Raw genomic sequence first — 16,092 nt, forward strand, 5'->3', positions numbered from 1 at the left:
GGATCATAATGTGATATGAATTGATTAAATAACACGTGGATTTAGCCAGTATCTGATGAGTTAGAATGGAAATTAAATACATTTTAACTACAAGGTTTGTTTACATTGTTCACAAGTTCTATTGACGGCGACTTTACAGACGACGGGCCCGTGCGGAACCCATCATCAACTCAACTTCATATGAATTGGCCGTGCGGATCGCTAAAACCAGCCTTAGAAGGTCTAAAAGCTGCGAGAGAAAGCGCCTGCTGTTTATGTAGCGGCAAATTGTATTAACACTTTCGAAACCGGGCTCTACGCGGCGCTACGACATTTTCGCTACATACGGGGAAACCCATGTAATCGGCTACGCTTCTACGAGCGGTGTGCCCGACAGTCGGGTTCTTGGTAGCGAAAGTGTTCAAGGCAAGAAGTCTCCTAGTTGAACTAGCGAAACATAATGATTAAGGTACCTACATGTTGAGAGACGTAGCGTTGCGGTGAAGATGTGGTGTACCAGCTACGATCATATCTAAAACCGGCCAAGAGCGTGTCGGGCCACGCTCAGTGTAGGGTTCCGTAGTTTTCCGTATTTTTCTCAAAAACTACTGAACCTATCAAATTGAAAACAATTTTCCTAGAAAGTCTTTATAAAGTTCTACTTTTGTAATTTTTTTCATATTTTTTAAACATACGGTTCAAAAGTTAGAGGGGGGGGGGGACGCACTTTTTTTCCTTTAGGAGCGATTATTTCCGAAAATACTAATATTATCAAAAAACCATCTTAGTAAACCCTTATTCATTTTTAAATACCTATCCAACAATATATCACACATTGGGGTTGGAATGAAAAAAAATATCAGCCCCCACTTTACATGTAGGGGGGGGGGGTACCCTAATAAAACATTTTTTCCATTTTTTATTTTTGCACTTTGTCGGCGTGATTGAAATACATATTGGTACCAAATTTCAGCTTTCTAGTGCTAACGGTTACTGAGATTATCCGCGGACGGACGGACGGACGGACGGACGGACGGACGGACGGACGGACGGACGGACGGACGGACGGACGGACGACGGACGGACGGACGGACGGACGGACGGACGGACGGACGGACGGACAGACAGACATGGCGAAACTATAAGGGTTCCTAGTTGACTACGGAACCCTAAAAACGTAACTCACCGGTGCAAAATATTAGTTTAGAAGCTTGAGAGAGTATACCCAAGGGCTCCGGGGAAGGAGGAGTAATTTTAAAAAGCCAATATGTCTACGGCATGTACGTACATAAATATCTTCAGGTGCTTATAAATTTTTACTTTTCCCTACTTCATCTCGTTTCAACGAGCGAATTTATTATTTTCACTGTATTTTGGATTCCTATTACAACAAAAATATAATTTCCAGGTCTGGCTCAAGTTGTACGGGAGGCGACACGAAGTACTTCTCGTGCAACACACAGGACTGCCCCGACCAGACCGACTTTCGGGCGGAGCAGTGCGCCGAGTTCAACGACAAACCCTTGAAGGGTAGAAAGTACAGGTGGGTACAGACTATATTAGTCACTTGAATTTGAAATAGGTGGGGGGTGTCAAGGGGTATATTTGCAAGCAAGATTACCCTGATCGGATTGATTTTCGGACCGTACAGTGCGCTAAGTTCGAAGATAAGGAGAAAAGCCTTCAAGAAAACAACGTACCTACGTTTACAGACTGTCTTTCGAATGTGAAATATATGCTGTGCTATCAAATTAGCTTTCAACTTAGCTTAGTCACACCCTAGCACTCATTTATGACTGACTTTACTCTGAAAAACTTCCTGTCTTTAGGACAGTTACAACGGGATTCTAAATTTAGTGTAGTAATGAAGTACATGATATATCAAAAGAATTAAATTCACTAAAATAACCTTTCTTCCTCAGTTGGGTGCCGTACACGAACGGTCCCCGGCCGTGCGAGCTGAACTGCATGCCAAAGGGCGAGCGGTTCTACTACAGACAGGCGCCGAAGGTCAAGGACGGCACGAGGTGTAATGACGAGTCCTTTGACGTCTGCGTCGACGGCACCTGTCAGGTGACTATAATAGCCTTATAGGATCCTCAGGTGGGTCCTATACGGTCTAGGTACTTTTAGCTGACCTGCATGCCGAAGGGTGAGCGGTTCTACTACCGACAGGCGCCGAAGATCAAGGCACGAGGTGTAACGACGACTGTGTTGATGGCACTTGTCAGGTCACTTTACAAAATTGTGGCTATTAGAGCAATTATCACCATGGATCATTAATTCATGTCATGTCAACAGCGAAATTTTGTAAGATTTGTTTTTCTATTTGAGACAGTATGCTAAATGACTAATTGAATATTCTTTCAGCCGGTGGGCTGCGACATGATGCTGGGCTCCAACGCTCGCGAGGACAAGTGCCGCGTGTGCCGCGGTAACGGGACCAACTGCCACACCAACGCCGGTATCATCGACAACCAAGATTACGTCCAAGGTATTAATTATACTCAATTATGTCTTTTCCATCACAAAGCAAATGCTGTTCTAGACCTCTTGAGAGATTTTTGACACTTTACCCCTTACATTTCACCAACGCCGGCCTCGTCAAGATTATGTCCAAGGTATCTATATTACCTACTCAACCAAAGAGAATGCAGTATTACCTACAACTCTCCTATATTATTTCACTGATTAACCCTTAAATGCATGACCTTGACAATGATTTGTTCAAATTTTAATTTTGACATCTTGTTATAGAGCCAAAAATACATGATGCGTAGGTATATACATCATGATACAAAACTCTTGAGATGAATCGGTGTCGCAATCTTTATATAATTGTCCTTTGGCAGCTAATATAAGTTATGTTTTATTTTTCAGGATACAACGATATTCTTCTAATACCCGAAGGAGCAACCAACATTGTTATTGAGGAAATAGACAAATCTAACAATTATCTTGGTAAGTAACTCAAAACACTTTTACAAACCACGTAAGGCCTGATTCGTAACGGATTTGTCAAATTCAGAGTGCTTTTTCTTGTATAATTTCTAGCTTACTTTATATATACATTACACCATTCAAATTGCCAGATTCACAAAATTATTATGTTAGAATCATGTTTAAAAGCAATTCTCAACTAACTAGATAGATAAAATTAAAGTGATCGCTGAAAATAATTCGGCGACAAATTGCTGTCAAAAACTTGATTCCTGTTGACGAAACTTGCATTTAAATCATTTTCAACACTACCAGGCAACCAACATTATACCTTATCTGAAAGGCAATTTCTTTACGATTCCTATGAAACAAGGATAATGTAGATGAGTCTCCAAATATCCACTTTACTAGGAATTCAGTCGATGCAGTGTCCGTTACTAAGCATTTAAAGCAAAGTAACCACTTTTCGATAAAAAATCTACAACAAAAACTGCTGAACGAAGCTGTTCGCAGATTTTATTTAATAATATGATCTTTCAACTTTATTCTGACAATAGCTGGATATCATCCACCACAGCTATGAAGCCAGCAGCCTGCTAAAGCCAACGCTCTTCAAATCGGGTAAAAAACTTAATTTAACGAAGTCTCATAGTATTCACCTATTAACCGGAATAGGATGGAGTGTCTAAGAAATTCATTCATTTAAATGACACCAACCATAAGCCACCAAAATATTTAAAAAAGATAGTCCTTGATAGGACTAAAACTAAGAATGTGTCGAAAAACACTGTCGGATGTACGATGGAGGGCATACAACAAAACTTACAACATGAGCGAGGAGAAATGGAGAATGATGAATTTACTAATAAATAATAAATTTTAAATACATTTTAAACACATTATAGAAAAACATACTTTGATTCGGCCGGCTCTGGTACCGTTAAAACAGTTTTGAATTTGACAAATCCGTTACGAGTCAGCTTAGTTAATGACAGCTGAGAGTATAAATGTGCTTCTTGCTTTATGGATAGTTTCACATTTTGACCATAATCCCGTCTCGTTTCCAGCTCTCCGATCAAAGAAGGACAACAAGTACTACCTGAACGGCGACTACCAGATCAGCTTCCCTCACACGATACAGATAGCTGGAGTTCACTGGCACTACGAGCGAAGCGTTCAGGGCTTCGCGGCGCCGGACAAGCTGCGGTGCCTGGGACCCATCAACGAGCCACTTTACCTCTCGGTAAGACTATCCATTACCAGATCAGCTTCCCTCACACTATACACACCGCCGGCGTTCACTGGCATTACGAGCGAAGTGTTCAGGGCTTCGCGGCGCCTGACAAGCTGAGGTGTCTGGGTTACCTATCAACGAGCCACTTTACCTCTCGGTAAGACTATCCACTAGCAGATCAGCTCTTTTCCTCTCGATGATATAGACTAGAATAACTACGGCAATATGGTTTCGACGACATCTAAAAGTAATTGAAGTCGTTGTAGACTTTCGCAACCACCTTGGTTTATGAACCAACGATTCCAAAATCACCCATCACCGCCTGAAAGTCCGCTTTTCACGAGGTTTCTTCTTATCTTAAACAGATCAGCGTAATGATGTATTGTGTGACAGTTGATGAAACTTTACTAACTTCTTCCACAGTATCAATCAATAAGTACAATTAGCAAATGAGTTATAATGTGAAGGCTAACTTGTAAGCTAAAATAAAATCCCTTTTTTCTCAGCATACCTATTCAGTAAACAGATGTGACGTGCAATTTCTGGTTTTCAGCTGCTCCTGCAAGAGCCAAACGTGGGCATCAAATACGAGTACAGCATCCCGAAGGACCTGGCACCGCCCACCAACACCACCTACACCTGGACGCACGAGGAATTCTCGCCATGCAGCGTTACTTGCGGCACAGGTACATGTCCAAAAAAATCTTAACCAACACGACAAAATGTATTGGTAAACTCTTGATTTGACAGAAAACAGTTCTTTTTGAAAACACTAGAGCATAATAACTCATCAGCATCACCATTAAATTCTTGGCAAAACTATTTACTTGTAAACACTCGTAGGTATCTGCACGAGAAGAACAAACCACCTGTGATTCATGTACTTGTGACTAAAAAGGAGGATAATATTTCGGGACATGCCTTTTACTATTCCACCTATTTGAAGGTCTCCTGGCTAGATTTGGAATCCAGTCGTTCGGTACTATTTGTTAATTAATGTCTATGGCGTGTTTTTCAAGGTTTCCAAACCCGCAACGTGACGTGCCGAACGCGCGACGAGCTTGAAGTCGTGGACGACAGTCTCTGCGACGCAGGGCTCCGGCCTATTGCCAACGAGACTTGCCAGTTAGCTGAGTGCATGCCAGAGTGGGTGCCGAGCCCGTGGGGGCCCTGCTCCAAGCTGTGTGGTACTGGAGGCTCGCAATCGCGGTCTGTGCAGTGCCAGAAGATCATCTCTAACGGGTAAGTCAAAATGAACCTTCAGCCAAAACCAGCTAATATTTTTTGGCATCACTCTTAGAACATAACAACTACGGGACACAGGTATGCACCACTCGTCTCCATCTGAATGATATAGAAGCTGTATAAAGTGAAACACTGAAACCTGCCTATATTTTGCTGAGCAGTTGGTCCTGGAATTAGGCCTTTTGTGATTTAATTTCTGCTGTAAATTTCAGATACCCATCGATTGTGGATGAGAACCAATGCTTCAGACGGCTCGGCGATAAGCCCGAAGAGCACCAGAAGTGCAACGTCAATGCTTCTTGCCCGACGTGGTTCACTGGACCTTGGAAACCTGTAAGTCCACCCTGTTTTAAAAGACGGGAGACTCAAATACATGTTTTACGAAGTCTCGCAGGATATTGATCAAGGCTTTTGGCCATAAGATAGATTGAAACAATGATCATCAGAATCAACATCCCACAATATTAAGTGAAAAAGTTCGTCAAAATTGTAGCCTCAAAATTAAAGGCAAAGTGGGTTGATAAGTCGCCGTCAATACCTAACCATCTGTTCTTCCTCAGTGCGACAAGCTCTGTGGCGATGGCAAGCAGACGCGTCAAGTGGTCTGCCACAGGAAGACCAACGGCCGAGTGGAAGTGCTGGTGGACGAGAGCTGTGAAGACGAGAAGCCTGCCGCAGAACAGCCCTGTAATATCCACCCGTGTGACGGCATCGACTGGGTTATATCCAACTGGACTGGGGTAAGTTCTAAGATACAGTTATATTGTGATGCCTATAAAATACGTACACATATTAACGCAGTTATTATGATTGAGAAAAATCTTTTTTCGGACATACAGGTGAAAGGGCTAACAGTCCTGTATCAACCTTGTATTGTGCAAATCTTTGTCAAACTATAAACTGAAATAAATATCTTATAGGTACAGAGAAAAAATTACCAAGACCACACTTGGACACTTGGATGCAAAGCTGGTTTTGAAATAGCATCCTCCGTTTTCGCGACGGATGCCTGGACCATTCGGCCATCCGGTCACGGTGGCAAAGGTCGAAATTCCCCAAACCTTGTAGCGCCCCCTGCCAGAATCATATCGAATTCCCAATCATGTCCATCAAACTAACTGTAACCTTTTATTTCAGTGCGACTCCTGTGTCTCCAAGTACTATACTCGTGAGGCCCTCTGCGTCACCAAGGACCGTCAGGTCGTAGACTCAGCATTGTGTTCATACCATCGCAAGCCGGAGATGCAGAAACCGTGTGACGAGTCCAAACTGCCGGCTTGTGAGGCGCAGTGGTATGCCACGCAGTGGACCAATGTGAGTATACTGACCCTATAGAACCCTCTTCGATATGTTTTAGTTTATTATCACACTACTAATACTTGAGTTTTATATACTTAGTAAAGAAAGTCATTTAAGATCGGGTCATTCTATAAGAAGTTTCTCTGTCTGGAGTTTCCACTAAGGCATGAGTCTTTTTCATACATACATTATCATCTCGGGAAGGTTAAAAACCACATGAACGCCTTAGTCCCGTATCCGTCACAGACGAATTTATGTAATAGACATTTTTTTTTACATCGGCATTCCGGCGAGTTCATAACCAATGGTATAGATAGAAATTGTGGTTGGTATGACTCTCGAAACTTCACTTAGGAACTTGTTCATTCATCAGTTGTTAAAACACCTAAAAATAATGAAACGTCTTTTTTCCAGTGCTCTGTGGACTGCGGCGTAGGCGTGAAGACGCGCAAAGTGTTCTGCGGCTTCTTCGACGGTGGCTCAGTACAGAAGGTCGACGATGCCAAATGTGACGCCGAGTCTAAGTACAACGACACTACTCCATGCGAAGTTCCTGCAGGCAACTGCCCTGCTAACTGGTTCACAGCCAACTGGACCGAGGTACTTTTAAAACTTTTCTTTACTGACTGTGCCGTAGGTCCAACCATGCTACGACAAAAGGTCGACGAAGCCAAATTCGACACATAGTCGAAGTAGGTAGCTACATCAGCACTGCCCCGCTGTATAGTTCCCCATCACGCCATTTGGACCGAAGAGGGTCCAGGGTATTGTTCTATACCTACTCACTCAATAATTAATTTAGGGTTAATATGCGACGCAATGGTTATACAGTAGATTTTTCTCATGCCGTTTAAGCTCCACCCTGAGCTCTGAAGCAAAAACTTAGGATACCACCCAATTAAACACTAAACGTAAATGAGTAAGGTAGTAAACTGTTAGTTACAGAGCATGCTTTTGATGTCGTAAAATAGATCAATCATTTTGTGACTGTCCAGTGGACGTAGCACACTAGTGTGATGATAAACTTTGTTTCGTTGGTGCGTCCCTATCGCACTTACAAATAGTGTGAAAAGGACAAATTTTATTACGCGTCCGAAGAAGACCAGAACAACCGTTTATACTATCATACTTTTCATACATTCTTACTTTTTATCATATTACAGTGCACCAAAGAATGCGACGGCGGCGTGCAGTACCGTAAGGTGATGTGCCTGAGCGGCGGCAACGCCTCCAGCTCGTGTCCCGAAGCAGAGATGCCTGATGAAGAACAATCCTGCAACCCTGAGCCCTGCAACATTGGTACATTTTACTCATTAATTCTTTCCACGTCTCCAAACCATATCAACATACATTTTACTCACTTTCTCTATCTGTCATTTTAATAGGTACATGCACAAAAATTTACCTCTGTATTTCATCACATGAACTCATCTCAATTCCACAACCCATATCCCACAGTCGACTTTTACAACACCCAAAGGAGGGAATGGGGGTAGTGAAATTCGTAACGCGGGACGCAATTTTACTTGGACTCTATTACCTATACCTTTGTAGGTAATACTCGTATGTAGATATGACGACATTTTCACCAAATCCTAGTTCTACCTTTTGGGACGCTGCCTGTTGGTGGTGACTTGCAGGGTGTGTTTAAGTTGTAGGTTTTTAGGTTTAGTTTACTGAAGACGCATGTTGCAGATTTACTATTGTTTTGCTTTTTTACGAAGCTTGTAACTAATAACGAAATTTGTTTTCACCGGACTAAGCCTGCATTCCAGATTTAAAAATAGGGACACTGAATAATTTTTTAATTTGTTCTGCCTTTAAATGTAACATTTCTAAACATACATTTGTCTATAACAGACGAGCTGTTGTCCGTGTCGTCCACAACGGTTATGGACGACGACGATCTGCCCGACTGCGAGGAAGAGGAGGATGAAGAGGTCGGCGCGGAGCTTCTCACCAGCACCTCGGTAACTCTCTGACATATCATACTATCAGTGGGGTTTCAGTATAGGTTGTTCAGTATAGGTTGAGAGAAAAGGACACAGCTATAGCAGTTATATATCTCCGTCCCTCTCTCAACCTGAACTGAACAGATTTAGTACTTCATGGTAATCCCCTAGCCCAGGGGCCGCGAAGCGCAAAGCGAGTGGAGCGGCTCTAGGCGCCAAACCATAGGAGGGGTGCCAAAATGGTCGATGTAAGAACAGTCTCGTTTGCGAGTTTGTTAAAAAAGGTAACTAAGGCGCCAATTTCACTCTGCCCTGATTGAGTGCTCGGGCCGGCGCTGTATGTCAAAGATTTCGATTAAGATTACCTCTATACCTGAGCGCCGATTTACAAGGTACGAGGTCTCGTATGCAGTTCTATAACACACGAGCTATTTTCCGTGCCGGTAATTCTCTGACATATCATACTTTGTTGGCGCGATGACCCAAAATGAATATTTATTTGCCTCTAACACAAGAGCACGTCTTTGCTCGGTTTTGAGCGGTATCAAGATACCATACTATCAAATCATTTTGATTGTGTCTTACTCACATCATCAATATAATATGGACGATTATCGCGGCGGGGGGATATGAGACGCACGGTAGGGCACAGTCCATAGAATAGGACATCGCTGGTGCTATGTTATTGAATTGGATCTGTAGGATCTCCAAGCGTAATATTTTTATATGAATTTTTCATGGTTTATTTCCAATTATTTTCTAATTTATTGTTTATTTCCAGCTCAGTGACATGATGTTTAGTGACGCTTCGTCTACAGCAGGTAATATTTCATATACTATTATTATATTTATGCTAAATTTACGATTTTCAATACAAAAAGGTAATCAAATAAAATAATTGATCAAATAATCTTTATTTCTATTTACAGAAGGTTCCGGAGCTACTGAAACGGAATTCGATTTCAGCTCGTTCTCAACAGTAACCGGATCAGGTATGTACAATATCTTGAAATAATAATCCATTTTGCATGTTTCATAAGAAAACAAGTCGTTTTATACAAAGCACTAGAGGCATACTGTAGTCTCCACAGATGCTGACTCAACTGTCTCGGGCAGTGGTGAGTTTGTGCAGGCTTTTTTGTGCTTTTTTGTTGCTTAAAAAACTGTAGCAACAGATAATAATAATAATCAATGTTTTATTTATTTAATTTAGATATCACAGAATTAGGCTCTGGCGAAACTGACTTAACCACGGAGTCTGGATCTACGGTTACCGGCTCTGACTTGACTGAAGAGACCGGCTCAACAAGCTCGGGTGAAACTGGGGACACCTCAACACCAGGCTCTACAGACACTGGCTCAACAGTCTCGGGCAGTGGTGAGTTTGTGCAGACTTTTTACTTGCTCCTACAGTACAAAAGAGAGACAAACAGAACAATAATGTAATTCAGTTTTTAACCCCCGACGCAAAAACGACGGGGTGTAATAAGTTTGACGTGTCTGTCTGTCTGTTTGTCTGTCTGTCTGTGTGTATGTATGTCTGTGGCATCGTAGCTCCCGAACGGATGAACCGATTTAGATTTAGTTTTTTTTACTAGAGGGTAGAATCGTCCCACGATAAGTCTGCATAGATTTTAATAGCCCCGCCTCTGCAAGGGTTAAGTAAACGTCATAATTTCATCAAAGTTTGACGTTTAAAATACATCTGCACTGGCGAGGCTGTGAAAATCATTGCAAACTTATCGTGGGACGATTCTAGGTATTAAATCTTTCTTCTTCTTTTTTTAGTCAATCAAGACTAATAGTGTTGATTATAACCCTTTTTATTTACGCAGACACTACTGGTTCAGGCGAGACCACCGAAACATCATCAGGATCATCAGGTTCAGACCTGACGGAGGGCACGGGCTCCACCGTGGCTGGTGAGACCACGACACCTGGTTCCACGGTGTCTGGAGAGACCACAGTATCAGGATCCACGGACGGGTCCACTGGAGTCTCAAGTAGCGGTAAGAACCTAAATTCTGGCAAAGGGAGAGACTATTTAACGATCTTCAGGATCACCAGGCGCAGACCTCTCCAAAGGCAAGATCAAGGCCTGTAACCAAGATTAGGTACAATAGTTCACATTTACGCCCCTTGTCGTACCGTAGTTACCTCTCTATGTCGCTCTTCTCCATTGATGCGACAAAGCCAGTGCTACTATGGAACGTAACATGTGTAACTATGAATATATTTCAGGTGACACCTCTGCCTCGGGATCTAGCTCCGACACCAGCTCAACGGTGGCTGGTGAAACCACAACTGCTGGGTCTACCGTGGCTGGAGAGACCACGACCGGTGGGTCAACCGTCAGTGGATCTACTGGAGTCTCGAGCAGTGGTGAGTACTGGTTTCTATTGGTTATTGTTTATGGTTTCTTTGTTGAGTTGTACTATAAAGAGGATTTGTAAACCTATCCTGTTTTGCTATCTTATTATCTGTTGTAAGTAAAATCGTGAAATATATTGTTTCGGAATATTATCACTATGACGAAGCTACGTTTTTAAGACAAGTGCTACTTTAAGATTAGTGAAACTATTGCAAATTAAGCAGATCGGAGTCTACTACTAAATTACGTGTTTATAACATATGTTTTTATCCAGATGCTTCCACCTCAAGCGAACCTACTGAAACGACCTCAGAAGAAACTACACCAACTAGCTCAACTTCTGACTCAACAACGGACAGTTCTGAGACTACAACATCCAGTGGGGAGACCACAACACCTGGTGGGGAGACCACAACTCCCGGTGGGGAGACCACTACAGCCGGATCAGGGTCGACGACCCTTGGCTCCTCTGTGGCGGGAGAGACCACAACCTCTGGCTCTGGCGCTACTACATCTAGCGGATCCACGGTCACAAGTGACGGTGAGCAAAACTTGGATAAAACATGTTCTTAAACAGATGTTAAGGCTAGGTACTCGTTAAGTACTTAAGGTGGCTCGCCTAGGTTACCCGAAGCTCAGGCTGCGTTAGATGGCGTTAATCTGCAAATTACCAGTCTTATTTTTTTTGTGGAGTCGTACAGGCATTTATATACTTTCAATTATGCTTCGCGAACATTTAATATTCAAATTGACGTATTACAACAAACATTCAACTTCTCATTGTAACGTTAATCCCCTTAATGTAAATAAATTTACTATTTTACACTATTTTTAAGTACCACTCACACATACAAACAGTGTTTTTGTATTCCTTCTAGTCGATAATTTCACGCGGCGACAGCTTGTTTAAATAGCCTTGCGGTAAATACGTGCCATCGCATGATTTGCATGGAAGTACTGGGTTCGAATCCAGGACTTTTTCTCTTTTTTTTTTTATACTACGTCGATGGCAAACAAGCATACGGTCCGCCTGATGGAAAGCGGTCACCGTAACCTATGGACGCCTGCAACTCGAAGAGTGTCGCATGCGCGTCGCCGCCCCATTAGAAACTTGTACACTCCCCTTTGCTGCGTATGCACAGCAAAAAGGAGTGTACAAGTTCAAAGGAGGGTTTGGGTTGCCGACGACTCAAAGGACAATAGACGGAACAAATTAGTTCCGTAAGTCCTCCCGTCGTCAGCACCCCGCACCCTCGTTGAGCTCTGGCAGCCTTACTCACCGGCAGGAACACAACACTATGTGACACTATTTTTTGTTTTATTATTATACATAAATGTATATGTACTCGTACAGTAGTTACTGAGCGTTTTCCACAAAAAAGATTAAAAACTTATTATCTTACATGGTAATAATTTTTGGGTTCGTCGAACTCAGAATTTCTAACATAATTATCCTAATCTGATATTTTAAAAAATTCCAAAAAGTATAGATAAATTTTAGTTTCTAAACTACGATCCGAATGATTTTTTTTTCTAATTGTTTATTTTGGATGGAGCAAGGGTATTCAAATCGCTTTTGAAATCTTAAATTAGTAAATGAAAATGAAATAGTTAACTGAGTAACGTAATGCTTTAAAAACTCAAGTGGACTTTTTTTATCTAAGGAGTGATTTCGATAAAATATTATATTTAGCGAGGGTATTAAAAGTTGTGTTTTATATCTCAACTTAATAAATAGAAAATCAAAATGACAATAAAAAAATCAATATGTTCTCTAAGATAAAATTGATACCTTCGGCTCTCCATTCTTGCTCGGTCAATAAAAAAAACGAAATTTATATCCAAAAAAATACAAAAAGTTTATAGAATCCTGGGAATCGAACGCACCTTCACGGCGTGACAGACGTTTGTTCCCCAACGACGCCATTACATAACACGCTGTTACCGACGAAATTGGGCTATACATATATAATTATTTAAATATAAATAATAATGTCAAATCCATGTCAATCCACTAATATTACAAATGGGAAAGGGTGTGAGTCTGTTTGTTTGTCCGTCTTTCACGGCAAAACCGAAGCGACGAATTGACGTGATTATTTAAGGGGATTTAGTTGAAGGGATGGAGAGTGACATAGGCTACTTTTTGTCTCTTTCTTACGCGAGCGAAGCCGCGGTCAAAAGCTAGTTTATTATAAATGGGAAAAGCTGGTTACTCTATAATCTGAAGTGGAAGAATTCGTTGTTTCACCAAAGATAATGTGTGTTTGTTTGTTTGTCCGTCTTTCACGGCCAAACGGAGCGACGGATTGACATGTTTTTTAAGTGGAGATAGTTGAAGGGATGGAGAGTGACATATGCTACTTTTGTCTCTTTCTAACGCAAGCGAAGCCGCGGGCTAAAGCTAGTACAGCACGGGAAGCATGGTCGCGCGATAGACGATAAAATATCAGGCCGTCCCTGTCGCACTATTAGTAAGTGCGATTATAGGGACGGCCAGATGTTTTATCATTTATCGCGTGACCATAATCGCCTGCCTGGACCAGATTATATTGATGATAATTTGATGATAATTATTATTTGTAACCATTTAGTTAATATTGTCTTCAGTTACCGCGATAGTTACTCATGAAATAAAAACTATGAAAACGGATTAAATCGCGTATAATGAGTTTAAAATTCATCCCGATGTTTCGAACACTTTTACAGCGTTCGTGGTCAACGGGTGACTGAGGAAAAATTACAATGTGCAAAAGCTACCCATATTCTTGTATATAACCATTTAGTTGTTGAAGAAAAACATTCACACAACAATAACATAGGTCAACCAGCTCAGTAAATGCAATACATTACTAATACTATGCCCACACTTTGACCTATGTATAATGTATTATACCAGACGTGTAATATTTTATTTTATCAACAAAGGCATAATAAAGGATTGTATTGTATTTTTGTATGAAAATAAAAAATAGGAAAGCAATATAGTAATAGTCAAATATTCCATTTAAAAAATATATAAAAAAAATCCAAAAAAAGTTCAAATGATTAAAAAAAACTGCGGGATGGAACTCAGAATCACCTGCTTCATAATCGGTGCATTTGACCAAGACGCCATTTCGATTTACATTAGCAGTGCCGAAATATACGATATGTATCTTTATTGACAAAATGCGTCATTATTTCTGAGTCTGCTTGAGTTAACTAAACCAATATCTTTAATAATTACTTGTCAAGAGCCAAGTGTCACTGATGACAATGTCAATTAAAAATGCGCGAAATATGACGGCTCTGTGTCTGTACACAAAATTTGGCACGCACATTTACGTAAAATTAATAAAAAATTCACATGGATTTGTCCATGATTTCTGTATGAAACAATGTATTTCATTCACTACCGCGACGACGGATAATGTATAGTAGATGTATGCGCATATTTTTATTTAGTTGTAGTGTGCGGTGACTAAATAAATGGTAGATGTTTTTTGTATGGAAAGCGAGCCACCTTAATCGTAAAATTGAGCCAACCAGCACTAGAGGTGGCGCTAGAGCAACTGATTTTGATCAAACCGCCTTGTACACAGGTTCATCTACTAGCCCTGGAGATATCAGTTCCACGACTGAAGGCGGCACAACAGTTAGCGGGTCTACAGAAACTGGCGGATCTACTGAAACCACTGAGACAGGCACTGGATCCACCGAAACTGGAGGTTCCACTGAAACTACAGAAGCTGGTAGCTCGTCGTCTAGTGGAAGCACTGAACTTGGCGGCTCCACACCTAGTGAAACTACCGAAACTGGTGGTTCGTCTTTATCCACTACGGAAGGTTCCACCGGTTCAACTGAGGAAGGCTCTTCTACAACTACCGATGCTGGAGAAACCACTCCATCGGGTAGCACAGAAACCGGAGGTTCGACGGAATCAGGCGCAACTGAATCAACTACAGAAGCCGGTTAGCATATTTTTATTTCGCATCCGTTGTACTCACAGAGAACCTCCTATAGAGTGGCAGTCTTGTATATTTGGTTCGCGATACGAGTCACCAGTGTTTGGGGTGCGAGGAGCGGGCGGGGAATGTGTTAAGCGCGCTGTGATTGGCCGTTTCAAGGACGGCGGGCAGTCGCGCCAGATGAAAAGGGACAGAAGTATGACTGTCCCTCTACTGACGCGTAAGTGGCCAATGTAAGTTGACCTATGCCGGCTCTGAATAAATTATAAATATGACTTATTTGTGGAATGTAATGCCGTCTGTTTTTAAATTTGAGCTTCTTGTTACCTTTCCACACCATTTCACACTACAGGTGGACATCTTTAAGGCATCAAAATACCCTTTTCCAATTTTTTTGTGCGAAAAACACGCGCTGCTTTCGAGTCTGTTACTTGGTCGATACTGATCGGGCACGGCGAGCGCCCGCGCTTATATCAGTGCAAATACTAGGAAGGCTGGCGACCGCGAGTCGTCTTGTAATAGATGTCTATAGGGGTTGGTCTGTGGTTGTACTATACTAATAACTATAGGATGTTTTTAATAATTGTTTTTTCCCTTCAGGAACCGGATCTACTGAGAGTTCTTCATATGGCTCAACTGATGGAACTACTGAATCCGAAGAAAGCAGTAAGTATATCAAGAAATATGTTTTGATGAAGCTTACTTGTTTAAAATTATTAAATTGTGTTACTTTTATATAATTTACAATAATTATTTTACAATTATTAATTTAATTTACTTTTATTGTTTACATTATATAATTTTGCTTATAGCGCGTTGGGACTTGTCCACCGTACTGTCAACGAAGTCTACGCGCTGCAGACCGAGGAACAAGCCGGCCAAGTGTATCAAGAGCAAGTTCGGGTGCTGCCCCGACAAGAAGACACCTGCAGGCGGGCCGTTCGATGAAGGTATATTGAAAAAAAAAACAGTAATTAGACAGGTACCATCCTTTCCTTCTTTTACTACTGTCATAGTTTTTTCCCGCGGCTTCAATTCAAAAATTGCGGAATGCTGCAGACAAACTTCCACCCCACATTTTGGGGAAGTGGGGGTTAGAAAAAGACAAAGTGTAGCCCATGT

General features: G+C 41.6%; 1 protein-coding gene across 6 annotated transcripts in view; it reads left to right on the forward strand.

Moving 5' to 3' along the window:
• Window positions 1-16,092, forward strand: part of LOC125232967 (papilin-like) — a 179,117-nt gene that overhangs the window by 132,331 nt on the left and 30,694 nt on the right. For all 6 annotated transcript variants that reach the window (XM_048138820.1, XM_048138825.1, XM_048138821.1 and 3 more), the window contains exons 4-25: window positions 1,388-1,522; window positions 1,902-2,052; window positions 2,350-2,473; window positions 2,860-2,940; window positions 3,987-4,162; window positions 4,707-4,839; window positions 5,173-5,395; window positions 5,611-5,731; window positions 5,959-6,138; window positions 6,536-6,712; window positions 7,112-7,297; window positions 7,861-7,996; window positions 8,558-8,667; window positions 9,431-9,470; window positions 9,579-9,641; window positions 9,863-10,027; window positions 10,485-10,658; window positions 10,891-11,031; window positions 11,295-11,561; window positions 14,605-14,973; window positions 15,571-15,636; window positions 15,783-15,920. In XM_048138820.1, the coding sequence (XP_047994777.1) occupies window positions 1,388-1,522; window positions 1,902-2,052; window positions 2,350-2,473; window positions 2,860-2,940; window positions 3,987-4,162; window positions 4,707-4,839; window positions 5,173-5,395; window positions 5,611-5,731; window positions 5,959-6,138; window positions 6,536-6,712; window positions 7,112-7,297; window positions 7,861-7,996; window positions 8,558-8,667; window positions 9,431-9,470; window positions 9,579-9,641; window positions 9,863-10,027; window positions 10,485-10,658; window positions 10,891-11,031; window positions 11,295-11,561; window positions 14,605-14,973; window positions 15,571-15,636; window positions 15,783-15,920 (3,356 nt within the window). The remainder of the gene's footprint in view (window positions 1-1,387; window positions 1,523-1,901; window positions 2,053-2,349; window positions 2,474-2,859; window positions 2,941-3,986; window positions 4,163-4,706; window positions 4,840-5,172; window positions 5,396-5,610; window positions 5,732-5,958; window positions 6,139-6,535; window positions 6,713-7,111; window positions 7,298-7,860; window positions 7,997-8,557; window positions 8,668-9,430; window positions 9,471-9,578; window positions 9,642-9,862; window positions 10,028-10,484; window positions 10,659-10,890; window positions 11,032-11,294; window positions 11,562-14,604; window positions 14,974-15,570; window positions 15,637-15,782; window positions 15,921-16,092) is intronic.

This window comes from Leguminivora glycinivorella, chromosome 13, assembly GCF_023078275.1.
Source record: "Leguminivora glycinivorella isolate SPB_JAAS2020 chromosome 13, LegGlyc_1.1, whole genome shotgun sequence".
Lineage (NCBI taxonomy): Eukaryota > Metazoa > Arthropoda > Insecta > Lepidoptera > Tortricidae > Leguminivora > Leguminivora glycinivorella.